This window comes from Lichtheimia ornata, assembly GCF_029851405.1.
Source record: "Lichtheimia ornata isolate CBS 291.66 chromosome Unknown scaffold00101, whole genome shotgun sequence".
Classification (NCBI taxonomy): Eukaryota; Fungi; Mucoromycota; class Mucoromycetes; order Mucorales; family Lichtheimiaceae; genus Lichtheimia; species Lichtheimia ornata.
In genome coordinates this window covers 70,403-86,855 of record NW_026695421.1, presented here as the reverse complement: position 1 = coordinate 86,855, position 16,453 = coordinate 70,403, and the positions used below count along the sequence as shown (strand labels likewise).

Here is a 16,453-nt window from a genome sequence, read left to right as displayed (position 1 = left end):
TTTTTTGGGCTAGTTGCGACATTGAACGTGAAACTTTCACACAAGGTGCTGTTGGCCAAGCCGAGCCCATTGCTCTAATAAAAACCCCACGTTTCATTATAAAGTTTGGAGATACAGGCACCTTTATGTTTGTAAGCGTGATGCTATAAGAAGAGTGGTCTTTGTTCATTGTCAAGTAGGTGGACCCTGGCAGAGCAAAAGATGCAGAGGGTGGTGTTGTGTAACACAGCTACGTTTGCATGAATGAAAGGGTCAATGTATAATTACTTTATGGATCATCTAGGAACAGGCATGTATTGCTAGCTAACGGCCACTTTTATCCAATCGTCATTGTTGCGAGATCCACTGCATGGGAACGATGTCCCTGCTCCAGACATTCATTTCCATGATTAAAGTAGGTTGATCCGAGCTGATTTGACTGAGCTGCGGTCAAAGAGAGTTTACATCACTCTGGACATAGAGCACGCTCGATGTAGCTCAACCGATGTAATCTTGTGTGAGCGTAACTCAACCAAATCAGCTCGGATCAACCTACTTTAATCATGGAAATGAATGTCTAGAGCAGGAGCATCGTCCACCTACAATAGAATGCACAAAAGTTGGGAATGCACAAAAGTGGCTATCAGCTGCCAATGTATGACATAAAAGTGAGGGTTGCGTACCTTTCATGCATTGTCCCTGAAGTCCTGACTTTTTAGCTGAGTTACCCAAAGAGGTCCTTCTGCATCTTTGGCTCTCCAAGGTCTAGCTACTTGGCAATGAACAAAGACCACTTCTCATATAGCATCATGCTTGCAAACATAAAGGTGTCTGTATCTCTAAACTTTACAATGAAACGTGGGGTTTTTATTAGAGCACTGTGCTCGGCTTGGCCAACTGCACCTTGGGTGTAAGTTTCAAGTTCATCGTGGCTAATCCCAGATTTCGCAATGTCGCCACCAGCCAAACTGGATCCAGCGGTCGACCTCTTCGACGACGACGACCAAAAAATATTTTTTGGGCTGTTTGCGACATTGAACGCGAAACTTTCACACAAGGTGCTGTTGGCCAAGCCGAGCCCATTGCTCTATTCAAAACCCCACGTTTCATTGTAAAGTTTGGATATACAGGCACCTTTATGTTTTACCTATGCTGTAAGCATGATGGAGTTGCTCTCTCCTAATGGATGGTGTCGGCTGCATTAACGGAAAGATGAAGAGCTGAGTGAAATGACACGTGGTGGTTACACAAACACGTCCTTGACAGGTTGCTGCACAAATGGATGATGATGATGATTGCCTTTTGTGAAGGTACGTAAGTAAACAGCATCCAATAATGAATGTGTGTCAAGGTATGCATCACATTTGCATGTAGAAGAAAGTCGAGCTGCATAAACCAATTTGTATATGTAAAAAGATACGTATACATATTGAATGAGTCACCCATCCTGAAACCCAATGGAGGGATCTCTTCACTTTTTCTCTTCTCAAGCTCATCCCACTTCCCACTCCTCCTTATTGTATCACAAAAGCCATATACTTCTTGCATGACCGATACATTAGCCGGACCACCTTTATTATTCCATCTTCGAACCAATAGTATGTAATCCACAAGCTAGCAACCTCCAACAAGCGTGTAATAAATAAACAATGCTTTATTTCATCTAGCTATCGTTTTGGTGTAAAAAGTAAATCGAGACTTGGAGTGAGATGAACGTGTGGATGGCGTTGCGCAAATGTCCTCCAAAAGAGCAGCGTATTCAGTACAGTATTGCTGATTTCCAATTTGATCATCCGGGCGATGATGACAAGATGATCCTTACATAAAGATGCCGTTAATCCATGTCAGTTTTCAACATTGTTCGTCAAGATCCTACCTTAAATGTAAGTAGCCCTTCCAATGTCTCGTTCAACGCTCCTAATGATTCAATGCTTGCAGGGATGGCTATAGACTGCTTTGTTCATAGCGATTGCGACCTTCGAGAACTGTAAACTCGTTTCACCGTCAGCGATGATCACATCAGCATCGGCCAGCAGACTATCCTTGAGACTTTCCAAAGGCCATTTATGATTGATGATATGCATACAAGTAGGAAGGAAGGGCGTATGATAGTGTTGGTGACAAAGAGCCTTGTTTATACATATATGAGTGGGCGTGGGAATTGCTGTCATAATTGATTAGACTGATAAAGTGGTTAAGCATCTTGGAGTGATGGAAAATCAACAGCTGATAAATCCGCCTGCCGCTCAAAAGGTGATTTTTTGTAGGTGACATAAGTATGTCCTATGGTTGACATAATAAACTCGGGAGCTCCATCGATCAGAGTCAAATTCAAGGATCCGTTTCATATATGTCAAGGTGGCAAAGTCCCAACGAGAAGCCTTAGGGGTGTAGTCAAGCTTGCTCTTCAATTGATCGGGCAATCACGACGAGAGGATGATTTCTGAAATATCAGCATGGATCAGATTGACAATTCCCGAAAGATGTAACCTATTGACAAAAGCAATGAGATAAAGCATGGCACAAAATAGGGGTACTTACTTTATCGCTTCCTCTTCAAGAGATGGCAAATGGTCGGATGATAGCTTGCTACTAGCGACAAGTTGTTGCAAAGCCCCCTTGATCGATTGATTGGCCGTCGTATTCCAATTTTTTAAAAAAGCCATTTCCTTTTCATTCATTGATTGCCCGTCAACCATCTTGACACATATGCAAAAGAAAATCACTATGATGAGTATACAAAAAAGCTACTTTTCGCCTTTTCATTTACCTTCTTGTACGCCAACCTGTACAGCTCTAATCCACGATGCTCGGCAGGAAAATGTCATAACCACCAGAGAGAAAATCTCCCACGTTTCATATAGCCTCACGCATACACCATACGTAAAACATAAAGTCGCCCATATCTCATCATTGTAAACGGCTGTATTGTCACGCTGATCCGTTACGTCGGTGATTGAATCGCTGTCAGTGGTCTCATGCGTATGTTGTGCTCGCCAGGTTCAATATTCGGCGCGATGATGAGGCAGTATCACCTAGAGCTCTCAATTCAGTACACGTGTTTGTACCTAATAAACATTCGCGACAGGCTCTAGTATTGGAGGAAGCATTCTTTTTACGAAATACATACCAAGGCAGTGCTAGGCTTCTTGATCTCGACCCATTTGTCCTTATTGTTGTCGTGTCCATTCCATCATCCAGACTCAGCTCTGTATGGTTATCCTTGATTACTATCCAACCTTAGTTTCCAGTCCTTCTTGTCAAAATAAAACACCTACCTCGAGTATCACTTACTCTCGCCTCGTCTACTATCAACAATACCATACACGACACCTCAATTGTATGTGGTTTTCCTACAACAAAAACCGTTAGAATGTTTGTAGAATAAACTTGTCTATAGTCTTACTCTTGAAATGATATGGGGGTCTCTCTGTTTCCTTTTCAATTCGAGCGCGAACTCACGTCGCCACCACGCAAAGAGTAGATTTGGAGTCCTTTTTCTTGTTCGCTTGAGAGCGCTATGACACTTTCCAGATTGCTGTTCACAAAGTCGTTTAGGGTTGGATTCTTCTTCTTTTTGACGTATACAGCGAGAACCGCAATAGTCATACTGCTGGAAAACGATTGCCGTTGACAATCACTGAACGGGTTGGTGTTGAACAAAGGTTTCTTCTTGGGGATTGAAAGGCTGGTCAACCGAAGCTATTACATTCTCATTATTGAGCCGATCCTTCCACATTGTGTATCGTGAACGTAAAGTAATGCATGTTGGATCCATCAGCGTAGCGTGACGACAACAGTTGTCATGACAACACGCTCCAAGTCACTTGAAGTGTTCCACTAGTATGTGTGGTATCCAAATGAATATACGTGGCAAATACAGCATACTTGGATCAAACATACCACGTAAAACAAAGAAAGCATCGAGAGGATATATCCACAAGGACTTGTTCTTGTATTGGCGTAGATCACAACATTCCTTCACATCATCAACCACTTGCTTTGCATCTTGATCAGGTATCCTTGCACATGGCCTTGTACTTGAGCAGCTTCTTCCATCATAATCATCATTCGCGTAACTTCCTTGTTGGTCCAGGGCGCCATCATCAGCAACATCATCCAGAAGCCGTCTACACCATCATTCTTTGTAGTGATTGCACAAGACTCGATATCCACAAGCAAATCAGATAGCGGTACACCTGGTCCCTCAGCTTCAAGATAGGTTGGTCATTGGTGTTGTCATTCGACATGTGGGCAGGAGTCGAAGGTGGTGGAGATGACAACACTGAATTGCTGGGCGTTGCTGGTTGGAAAGGAAGGCAATGTCAATCGTGTACTGGATTCGCTTGCTCTTGAATGACGAAAGTCCCCGTTTACTCAATAGTGCAGAAGCGAAAGATAATGAAAATAAAAGTAGTCGCGTTGGTGCCGCTATCCTTATGCGTTTCATGCAACAACGGCGTTGCACCAGCTGCCTGGTTACTATCCCCCTTTCTCATTGGCAGTTACTATCTCCCTTTCTCATTGGCCAGAGCTTTACTATTCAGCGTTCTTATTCGTAGTTACTATCTCCTTTCCTCATTGGCCAGAGCTTTTACTATTGAGCATTCTTATTCGTAGTTACTATATCTCGATATTGGGGCCTCGGTAACATGGGTGGGGCTGTCCCATTTAAATTGCCCCTGGTCACGCCAAATCAGCTGAAAGGCGAAGAGGGGGAATCGGCCTTAGGTATCTATTTTACGTACCAAGCTTACGTTTTCTCACCATGACAAAGGAATCCACTGGTCTCCAGCCACGTGTTATCTTTCTTCTACCGGTGGCCTTATTGCATTAATTCAACGGTAGCTCCCAGCATCATTCCACCCTACACTACAAGCCGAGGATCCTTTGATGCTAAATCACTAAACATCGAAGCTGATATAGGTACCTTTTTTTAAGATGTAATAAACCCATTCTTTTCTGACACAGCAGTTCAAGTGGATATAATTCTACAAATGCTTTTGTCTCATGACGTGGATAAAGTAAAAAAAGAAGATACATGTTGTACTATTGGCCAAAGCAAGCGTCCTATTTGCTGATAAAGAGATCCTTGCTAATTGAACAACATCCATATTGGAGGACGTGAATCAGTTACCAAAGGATATCTCTTGAATGAGGCATGTAGACGATTACGGTTGATGCTTATCAAGAACCAAATAAGCGAGATGGAGGATGCTGAAAGAGTAAGCATGGAAGATGACGAGGTGTGTGGCAACCTGGTGATGGTTGTTCACCAACGTAGTCTAGCAACGAGCTACAACTATAGATGATGGATACTCTTTTACATACACAACGTCATCAAGCAATGTTGTTGTACATAAAGATACTAGAACGATGTTTATAAAGGGGAAGATACATCGATTCAGAAAGGTTTCTATCGTTTGGTGGGTGTGATGAAGGAGAGGATGGGGAAAAGCAGTAACAGAGCAATAGCTGCATAACAATGCTGCATATGGGTTGTCATGCCAATGTCAAGTACAATGGTGTGAAATGGCCAGATCACCCGGACCATGCTTTGTATCACCTATCAGGAAAGGAAAAGTGCTAAATGATTCGAGCACCACAGGCACAGCAATAATGGGTCGTACAATGTGGGTTAAATTTGGTAGCTGAGCGTATACTCCATCTCCTGTGTTCGTTATCGTTGTCCTCCCGTTCCTTTCCAACACAGCAGCAGCAACTCTCTTTCTCCTTTGTCCTCTTCCTCTTCCTCCTCCTCGTTCTTCTCTATCACAATGTCGAGTTTCAGTAGAGGGCGATTCACACGCTTGGTGCCATTGGTCCTCGTTGCAATGTGTCTGCTGCTTGTCTTTACATTACAAATCTCGCCTTCGAGTCAATCAGCAGCAACAAAAAGCCCAATCGAGAAGGATACAGCAGTGAATGAAGACCATGCCGCTGATGAGCAACGACAAAAGGAGAGGCAGCGCATGATTGATGGTCGTCGTACAGTCATTGAGCCTGGTATGTTGCCTTGACGACAAGCATAAACAAACAAGCATGTTGATACATTGTTCTTAGTGGTTACCCCTCATGACGAAGGATTGGATCATCTCAGCTTTACACACGACATTGCTGTACCCTCGCCGTTACCAGCATGGACAGGTAAAAAGTAGCATCAAGGGTATATAAAAAGTAGAATTGACTTTATTATTAGAGGCTGACATGTTGTCATTGCAATCATTGATGGGGCAACAAGCACTTGCTGATCTCTTGACAGTACCTGAATCGATGCCTGATTTCAAATTGTTGACGTATCAGCAACGTGTGTTCAAGGCATTGTTTCAGTATTTGGATCCAATTGTGGCCGCCGGTGAAGTTGATCTGGAGCATGATCCCAAGTACAAGGATGTATGGGCGCTGTATCAAAAGCTCGAGAACGTGCTGTATCCATGGTTGAAACCTTATTACAAAAACGCATTCCATCTCACCAACACGACCGAGGGACGTGGTATCGTCATTTGCATCGGCAATTATCATTTCCAATATGCTGCAACAGCCTTGCGGGCCATTCGAGAGGTGTTGAAATCGAATCTTCCCATTGAAGTCTTTTATATCCGAGAAAGCGATTTGAGCCCAATGCGACGTCAATATCTTGAGACTGAATTCGACAATGTAAAGACAATTGCAGTCGTCGATCGCATCAATGATTGGTATACACGCTTTGGTGGATGGTCTCTCAAATCCTATGCTATCCTTGCAAGCAGCTTTTCAGAAGTCATCTTGGTGGATGCAGACGCCTACTTTTTCAAGAAACCGGAAGGGCTCTTTGACGATGCTGGCTATCGTAAAACAGGCACCCTTTTCTTTTATGATCGCACTTTGTTCTCTGGTTGGGAAGTGGGTCGTAATTGGTTATTGTCGTTCCTTCCATCCATGAGCTCGTTTGTGGAAAAAACACGTTGGTGGAGTTATCGATCTGCACATGAACAAGAATCGGGCGTCGTAGTGATCAACAAGAGACGTTCCTTATTTGGACTCCTGGCCACTTGCAAAATGAATGACAAGCGTGAGCGTGATCAAGTAACCTATAAACACATCCATGGTGACAAGGAGGTAAGGAAAAAAGGATATATACAGTGATCAATGGTTCTGATCAATGGATACATGTAGTCTTTCTGGATCGGTTACGAGATGATGCAAACACCTTATTCTTTCATCAAGTCATATGGCGCAGTCATTGGTGGATTGGGCGATGCTGGTGATCCTACTACTGTATGTGGTACCCAGCTTCATTTGGGCGTGGATCATCAACCATTATGGTGGAATGGCGGTTTGCTGCGTGATAAGAACAAGTGGCCCGACCGGTATTTGACATTCACTCACTACGCGGAAGGCGAGGATTGGGAGTTTGAAACCTCTTGCATCAAGAACAAGGATCGTATACGAGAATTTTCACAAAAGGAGAGAAACTTGGCTTTGCAATACGTTGCTTTGGATGGTCAAAGGAGAAAGGATGAAGCATTGATTGAAAGTGGAGAATGGAAGCCACGCAGCAAAAAGACTACCACCATGACCGATAATACCGTTGCATAGAACATCCTCATTCATTTACAACCACATCCTGCATTATTCTATATACAACTTTGTACTACACAAATCATTCACATCTTTTCTTTTTTGTACAATAATGAATGGAACAAACAGATATGTGTCGTTGTTTTCTTTTTGTGTAATTACAATGAGGGGTGAGGGAACATTGTTATGATCAGGTAATAAAGATGATGAAAAATAAAGTAACTTATAAAAAGTAATCGGGAAGGGCTTTCGCTGGCACAGGTCCCCTGTTCTCCTGCTATACATACATCGTTAGTATATTGTTATAGCGTAGGTCATCATCCCCATACCTGTGGTGCTGCATCAAAAATCTTGTACTCTTGATTCAGGTTATCATCGAGCTTCAGTATGGCTGCAATGTTGCCGCATCTAAAAAGAAAAGAGCGAGACACACAAGCGTGAATTCATTATCCCATCACTTTTTGAGATCCCTGCATACCTGTAACAATAGTTTGGCGCAGACCATACTGTAACCACTGTGTCGTTGAACATCAGCTTGTAGCCTTCCATGACAAGTTGGTGCGCTCGTGCAATCAATTGGAGATCATTTGTATGAAGGAACTAGTGGTATTTCCTGGTTAGTTGACTTGCACCTGATCCATCCGTATAATAACCTACAGTTTGAACTACGTCTCCACCAAAGAGATATCCAGCACCTCGTGGGCTATAGCCCCAACCTGCAATGTCTATATAACATAGCATGTCAATGACCCATATGACCTTTCCATGTTTCAACATACCATCTGGGTCCGACCACAGCAAATCGCACATTGCACCATCATGTGGGACTTCTTGTTTCCTATCAATGGTTCGAATCTGCAACATGATAAGCAAAATGTCAAGCATATCCAATGATCTGATAGGGTATACCTGATCCAATGTATTGATGCTGGGAGAAAGACCACCATGTACACAAAGTATCTTGTCATCAACAATCGCAGCCAAGCTAAGATAATCGAAGATCTCGCAACAGTATCGCCATACATTGGCTGATCCAAATTTTCGAATGCATTCCTCATAGAAACCGTATACTTGGGTGATTTGTCGACTCTCATGGTTGCCTCGAATCAATGTGATGCGATCAGGATATCGTACTTTGAGAGCTAGTAATAACAAAAAGGTTTCCACTGAATAGAGGCCACGATCCACAAAATCGCCTGATAAAGAAATGAAATGTCAGCTGGTGCTCGTCATTGCCGTTGCCGTCGCCGTCGTTGCAAAGCAACCTACCCATAAATAAGTAGTTGGTTTCTGGACATTCGCCACCGATTCGGAACAACTCTTGAAGGTCGTGAAACTGGCCTATCAACAGCATAACAAGCCGGACCGTTTAGCATATGTAAATCCACCCATCAAACACCACTCTGCGAAAATGGATCGTATGTGTGTATAAACAATACCATGAATATCGCCACAAATCTATAGAGAGATAAAAGCTTGATCAACCTCGTTGCGATCAGATGCACACACCCACCCACTGGGAGATCGTGTATTTACCGTCACTGGTGCATCGACTCGTTGTACATTGCCCTCCTCCAACAAGATTTCCCTTGCTTTGTCACAGAGTTCCTTGACCTCTGGTTCCGAGATGATTTCGCCTCGTCTAAGTTGCTCCAGTTGTCTGTTGTGGTGGTTGGGAGTGTGCTCCGGTTGTTAGTGTGTGCGATCGATGTGGTACACAGTGGCAATGAAAAAGGAAACCGATGCATGCCTGTCGAGCTGTCCCATTATGTACAAACGTGGAGGAGGAAAGAAGAGGTGGAAAAAAGAGAGAGGCGGCAAAAAAAGTGAGTGGGCGAGTGAGTGAGAGATAAAGAGAGAGAGAGTCTTTAAAGGCGTGTCAAAGCAACAAAATGGTGGCAGCCATTCCCCTCCGCACGCACTCCGTTCCATTATGGATACAGCTTCATTTGAATAAACGATTGTGCTCCAATGCATATAAATGATGGTGAATGGAAGATACATCTCTCAACATTGTGTGTATGAGGAACATCTATACCCTACTTCTCTCGAGTCAAAAGATTACTAAGCAAAAGCATGATCAATTATGGCATGGCAACGGTTGAACAACGTGTGGATACATAATATCGTGACCCTGCCTATAGCAGGAGACGTACTTTGCTCTTCAACAAAGATATCGCGCTTCTTGGAAATACTATCCACCACCATGTTGATGCTAGCGCGCTATGTTTATAGATGAAGATGCCATCGACTTTCCTTTAATAATGACTCAATTTGCTCATTTGAGTACAAGTGATCATTGTTTGATAATGAACGTTGCCACCTTGTTTATCTTAGATCCTGTTTTATGCATGGACAATCAAGCACACGAAGGCTCTTTGTGAAGGCGCTCCACCTACCAATTTATCAGCTCATCATCCATTTTATCACTCTTTCTTCCTATTTGCTATCACGAAAACACCCACGCCCACCATACAGATATAAACAAGAGAGATGTTGTCGCCTACATCGTAACGTACGCATATCTTTCTCCCTCATATTCTACACCCTCTATGTCTTTTCATAATGTCAAACTACCACTTGGTGTTGTTGGCTCCCTCTCTCATTCAAGCACATGTTGTTGTTGGTCCTCTCAATCAAGCACAGTCAAGCTCAACAAAGTCTTCTCCCTTTGATCCAAGGTCGAAGAACTCCATTAGTGAGCTATGCGCTCTGCCTATCATTGAAGTTGGTGTTCATGTGGATGATTGCCTAGGGGATGGGCAATGGAGTATTTGATATCCAATTGTTGGCACAACAAGGCCAAGTACAAGAACAGCAAACTGGAGGAGCTCAAGTTGATGTGAGTATGTCATGGTGGATAATCCTCTTTGTGAGCGATTCAAGTACTCATATTTGTCATGACCCTAGCTATCTTTATTATTCGACAGCGGTCATTGTCATTGTTGTCATAATGAAGTTTGGTTCTTTATCAAGGTAAAACCCAATCATCTAGCTGAACGAAGCACTACTCACAATTCTTTTTTTATATAGCTATCATCTGGGAGGCATCTACAAAGCTATGGTCTGTACAGCCCACATGGCGGTGATATAACGGGCGCCATCCACTGTGTGGTCAAACGCAACCCTCGAATGTCTCGGCCCTTCTTTCCTGACACCACACTCATGGCGACGATTTCGGCACCACATTACAAGAGGACACTCAATGCTTTCAAAGACTCAATGAAATGGCTCAGCAACGCTCTCATGCGATCGAATGCCAGTCGACTTGACAGGGCGGAGGCCATGTGGAAAATGCGTGATATTGCACTCTTGTTGTCAGTGCTAGGTGCATGCATTATCACAGTGGCCGACACTAGCCATTAAACGATCACATTGGCCGACACGAGGATGGCACATACAAAGCTTCATACATGGTCTGATGATTGGTCACACACGAGGTAAGCATAGTACTCTTGTATATTTCTATCGTGCTGATCCATGTTATAGAACTAGAGGATTTCGACCTACCTCAACAGCTACACCACGTGGAGTGGTTTTACAGGCATTTGGGACAGACATTTGTCCAAGTCATCCTCGATCGCAACCAAGGCAACAATCCTGTCTTCGTTCGTGAGTTGTGGGGCCAAGCCCTTCATCAAAGGCATTGTTTTCTCGTTCTAATCTTCGCATTCATAGGCTATAGCCTCTGCAAAAGGAAACGCTATGGTACAAACCGCAAGACTGTTTGGGTCGTTGCTTGGGAACGCGCTTTACGACAAAGATATCCGAGCTTTTGGACGTCCTACAGAAAGCCTTCCAAGGTAAGACTACAGAGTCAAGTTTATTGCATGAATTAACAACTTACAATAGCAAGAATGTGTAGAATGCATGTTACGGCATTATCAAGAGCAGGGATTTGTGAATCACATGCAACGCAAATACATAGTTTGTGCAAGGATCTTGCAAGCTTGGTGATTATAAGAGCAGACGAGGAGAATCATTTCAACAGAGATCAACTATCTTCAGCAATCCCTCAAGGTACCAATTCAAGGAAGGTGAGCCGGAAGTCAAAGGGTAGGTGCACAACGGCAAGATTCGATCAATGATAAATGCTCATAAGCAATATAGGGGTTCCACCCAAAAAAGCAAACCATTTCAATGGAGGTGGTTGGCCATGCACGTATCCCATCCAATTCCGATTCAAGAACAAGCCTTCCCTCTTGCAATTCATCAAACAGGAAAACCAAGCAAACAACTATCATATCATATCCAAACCCGGCATGGAAAGATCAACATTGGCAACACCAATCTTCCTTAAACCAAAAATCGCCATCGACCACGCTCTTTGTTATCCTAGCATCCATTTTAATACCAGCATTTCATTTCTTGTATCCCACATGTACATAAAATATTCAGCTTTGATATACATGATAATAAATGAGGTTGCTCAAAACATGCTTTATTAAGGTAATGAAGGTAAAGAGGATATCAATGCTAGTGATCAGCATTAAGCGATTGTTGGCGTACCAGCGCAGCATACTCAGCATCAAGTTTGAGCAATTCCCAATGAGTGCCCTTCTCAACAATGCGACCATTCTTGACAACACAGATCAAATCACTGCCTTGTATGGTACTCAATCTATGAGCAATTGTCAAAGTCGTGCGACCACCTTCGCTGATGATGTTATCAATGGCTTGTTGAACCAGTTTTTCGGATTCACTATCAAGTGCAGAGGTAGCTTCATCGAGCAACAACACCTTTGGTTTTCGGATCAATGCACGAGCAATGGCAATGCGTTGTTTTTGACCACCCGACAATTGGGATCCTTTATCACCGACACGCGTGTCATAGCCATCCGGAAGATCGATAATAAACTTATGAATGTTGGCAGCACGTGCTGCATCCTCGACTTCTTGTTGTGTAACTTGTTTGCCTTCATCCACACCAAATCGAATGTTTTCGCCGATAGTCATATCGAATAGCACAGGCTCTTGGCCAACCAAAGACATGTGGGATCGAAGGTTATGAAGGCTAAAGTTCTTGGTATTGTGCTCATCGAGTCGTACGACACCATCAACAGGATCATACCAACGTTGAAGCATACCAATGGCTGTTGATTTACCACAGCCTGAAGGACCCACCAAGGCAATGGTTTGGCCGGCTTTGCCCTCGAGATTAAAGTCACCATCAAAGATAGGGATATCAGGACGTGCTGGATAACGGAAGGTGATGTTTTCAAAGGAGAGGTCACCTGCAATCTTGCTGGTATCGGTTTCAATGCCTTCAAGATCAGGATCAATTTTGGATTGACGTTCAAGGATTTCGAATGTGGCAATGGCTGAGTTCTTGGCCTTGCCATAGGTTGAAGCGAAAACACTTGCACGACCAATACCATGTACCGTAATCATGACACTGAGCAAACTCACAAAGAGATCATCAAAGTCAATCAACCTTTGCTCAATGAATTTCATGCCTGCGTAAAATGCAGCAGCGCCCACGTAGAGAATGACACCTTGATTAAGAGCATAGCCAATGGATGATAAGTATGCTTTACGCTTGGCAAGACGATGGGGACGATTGGTGGCACGTCGATACTTGGATTCAAAATAGCCTTGTTTTCCAAGAGCAGCTACTGTACGGATTTCCTTGATGGCTTCACCAGCAACCTCACCACTGTACTCGTGTGCTTTAGCTGTTTCATCCTCAAAACCACGTTGAATCTTGGATTCATAAAAACTGGCACCCATGATGAAAGGAGAAAATGCCAATGTAATCAATGTGATACGCCAATCATATACAAATGCAATCACCAGACCTATATAAAAGAGCTAAGTATACGTGCGTTTTCATCACCCTACTCAATGTCGTACGTACCAGTAATTGCTGTAGCGATGATCTCAACTACGTCTCCAGCAACCTTGGTGACCAACTCGTTGACATTTTTAGAATCAAGGGCGAGTCTTGTTGTCAATGCACCAACGCTATGGTCATCTTCATCATAGTATCCGATCTCTTGCTTGAGGAAAGCTCTAAATACCATTGCACGTAATCGTTCAGTGTATCGTTCACCAGCCACTTCGAAGCAACCCATCTTTGCCGAGAAACCAATAAGAGCAACAATGGCGTAGATCATGAATAAAAAGGCCCACAAATTAGCTACATAATAAAAAAGGTACATATTAGATCAATGGTATCCATAGCGTATCCATGGCAACACTTGCCTCCTTCAAGAGGTCCTGGAGCAACATCTTCTGGTTTTGCTACCAAAGACCCAATAGCCCTTGCGATCGTGTATGCAAATGCTGGAAAAACGGCACCGGATAACACAGCTCCAAGGCATCCAACAAACATCATGGGCCATTCACTACGCATTTGACGTAGGATCTTGCCAATAGGAGCGTTCATCTTTTTACGTGCCTTCATTTCTTGCTTTTCACGTTGCAACTTGAGCTCGTAAGCATCAATGGATGTGGCGGTGCCAATGCGTACAAGATCCAATGATTGACGTTTTTCTTGATCGACTTGATTTTGCTTATTGATTTGCTTAAGAAGCTCGGCGTTCTCTTTACGCAACAGCTCTTCTTCATCTTCCTGTTCAGTGGAGCCTACTTGCTTGGTGGCAATTTCTTGCTTTCGTACTAGCTCAGCGTATACACCATTACGTTCCAATAATTCTTGGTGAGTGCCCTTTTCCACAAGGTCACCTTGATGCATCACACAGATGAGATCACAGTTACGGATGGTAGAGAGTCTGTGAGCGATTACAAAAGTGGTGCGATCTGCAGCAGCAGCGTCAAGAGCATGTTGTACGAGTCGTTCTGATTGCGTATCAAGGGCGGATGTTGCCTTTGTGTGATACAAGGATTGATGAGTTCATTGTTCCATGAAGAAAAGAAGCGATAATAGCTTACCTCGTCAAGCAACAAAATGCTAGGATTCTTGAGAATGGCACGTGCAATAGCCACACGTTGCTTTTGGCCACCAGAAAGCATACCGCCATGTTCACCAACCACTGTGTTGTAGCCGTCCGGAAGATTAGTGATGAAGGAATGGCAGTTGGCTTTTTGACAGGCACTAACAATATCCTTGTCGGACACCTCGTGATGCACACCGAGCAATAAATTTTGGCGAATGGTCATATTGAAGAGCACTGGCTCTTGGCTGACAACACCAATTTGCTTTCGGAGCCATGAAAGGTTGAGATCTTTAATGTTGTTGCCATCCAAAAGGATCTCGCCTGCAAGTGGATCGTAAAATCGTTGAAGCAATTGAATCGAAGTGGATTTTCCAGAACCTGAGGGACCCACAAAGGCCACTGACATGCCGGGCTTGATTGTCAAATCGAAATCCTTAAGCACAGGGATATCTATTGTACATAGTCCTTATAAGCAAATGATGGCAATGGATGGTAATTTGAACATGTATGTACCTGGCCGAGTAGGATACGCAAATTTGACATGGCGGAATTGTATTTCTCCAACAACCTTTTCAGGTTGTAGACCATCTTGAGAATCAGGATCAATATCGGGAATACGATCAATGGTTGAAAAGATCTTGTGAGCAGCACCACAAGCTGTTGAGATGGCAGAGAGTTGAACAGGAAGTTGTAATAAGGACATGGCACCAAGGAGCATACAAAAGTAGCTGACAAGAACCTACAATGGTGCATCAATGTTTAGCGGCACAGAGATCCACGTGGTTTAAAAAATTATGCACAACGTACCCTCCAGCCTTCAAGCTCATCACGAATAACAAGTTGGCCACCATACCAAAAGCAGATGGCGTACATGCCAAAGAGGACAAACAAGAAGCCACCAACACCAGCACCAAGAATGTAGCCACGTCGTACACCTGCTTCACGAGCTTTAACAAGTTTTTCTTGGTAGATGCGTGAAAAGCGTTCCTGCAGCGAGAACGAGTATACGGTTCGAATGCCATTGAAGGTTTGTTCAGCACAATGACCAGCTTCAGCATAAGCATCTTGTGCATTTTGAGTACTCTTTGATACAAAGTAACCCATTGCACCGCCCGAGCCAGCAAGCAATGGTAACAATGCCAATACAATCACAGCTTAAAAGAAAAATGAGTGCCATGATGGTTTTTACAACACGTGCATGTGAAATAAAGAGTACAATACCTAAGTTCCTATGAGAACCTGTTAGTTTTATCGTTCTTTTCTTGTTTCGGATCAAAGGGTTTCTTACCATCCCATGACAAAGGCGATTACAAAGCCTAACACGAATGCGGACAATGCACGAATCATAGAACCGAATTTTTCAGAGATGCTATATAAACAAGGGAATGAGATCAGAGGAATTCATGTCATAGTAATAAAAAAAGAATGCCTTACCCTTCTTGGATCAGCTGAGCATCGGTGGCGAGACGTGTGGTGAGCGAGCCTTCGGTAGCTTGGTCATACCAACCCATATCTTGACGCATTACAGCATGCACAAATTCGGTACGAATGCGTCGAGTTTGATTTTCACCGGTAATGACCCAAAGGCTGTTTGCAATGTAAGCCAATACAAGGATGATGGTACCCAAGTACACAAACACAAGCACAATGGGCTGGGTGGCGTCACTAACACTTTTTCCTTCATCCAGCGAATCCATCACTTGCTTGACGAATGCACCAAAGAAAGCAATACTGCATGGTTGAAGAAAGCCGACAATAATGGAGCAAATACAAGCAATGGCAATCATGAATCGATCGAGTGGCGTAGCAAATCGAAAAAGCTTATGCATTGGGATCGTCGGTTGCTTGACCTTTTTCTTTTTTCCATTGTTCGATAGTTGATGTACGGATGTTGTATCGTTGTTGTTGTTGTCTAGGGTCGATGAATGAATGGATGATCCTTTTTCTATATTGGTGGTGGTGGTTTGATGATGATGCACAGTCTCAGAAGACTGTGAGGTATTGCTGCTTGGCAT

General features: G+C 43.4%; 4 protein-coding genes across 4 annotated transcripts; 2 read left to right on the top strand and 2 right to left on the bottom strand.

Moving 5' to 3' along the window:
- Positions 1–5,756: 5,756 nt before the first annotated feature.
- On the top strand, positions 5,757–7,557 carry O0I10_011822 (uncharacterized protein; the record flags this gene model as incomplete). The annotated part of the gene is made up of 4 exons (XM_058491784.1): positions 5,757–5,985; positions 6,043–6,126; positions 6,179–7,077; positions 7,135–7,557. The coding sequence occupies 4 exons, from the start codon at positions 5,757–5,759 to the stop codon at positions 7,555–7,557; spliced, it is 1,635 nt and encodes a 544-aa protein (XP_058337477.1).
- Positions 7,558–7,762: 205 nt separating this feature from the next.
- O0I10_011821 (serine/threonine-protein phosphatase 4 catalytic subunit) lies at positions 7,763–9,306 on the bottom strand (the record flags this gene model as incomplete). The annotated part of the gene is made up of 10 exons (XM_058491783.1): positions 7,763–7,816; positions 7,869–7,947; positions 8,018–8,139; positions 8,197–8,264; positions 8,319–8,394; positions 8,449–8,735; positions 8,809–8,880; positions 8,979–8,997; positions 9,076–9,199; positions 9,290–9,306. The coding sequence occupies 10 exons, from the start codon at positions 9,304–9,306 to the stop codon at positions 7,763–7,765; spliced, it is 918 nt and encodes a 305-aa protein (XP_058337476.1).
- A 1,398-nt stretch (positions 9,307–10,704) lies between these two features.
- O0I10_011820 (uncharacterized protein) lies at positions 10,705–11,443 on the top strand (the record flags this gene model as incomplete). Its single annotated transcript, XM_058491782.1, has 4 exons — positions 10,705–10,867; positions 11,029–11,151; positions 11,218–11,342; positions 11,405–11,443. The coding sequence occupies 4 exons, from the start codon at positions 10,705–10,707 to the stop codon at positions 11,441–11,443; spliced, it is 450 nt and encodes a 149-aa protein (XP_058337475.1).
- Positions 11,444–12,015: 572 nt separating this feature from the next.
- On the bottom strand, positions 12,016–16,453 carry O0I10_011819 (uncharacterized protein; the record flags this gene model as incomplete). The annotated part of the gene is made up of 9 exons (XM_058491781.1): positions 12,016–13,337; positions 13,397–13,678; positions 13,744–14,368; positions 14,434–14,888; positions 14,952–15,177; positions 15,246–15,592; positions 15,660–15,667; positions 15,727–15,807; positions 15,873–16,453. 9 exons carry the CDS (start codon positions 16,451–16,453, stop codon positions 12,016–12,018), a joined length of 3,927 nt encoding a protein of 1,308 aa, XP_058337474.1.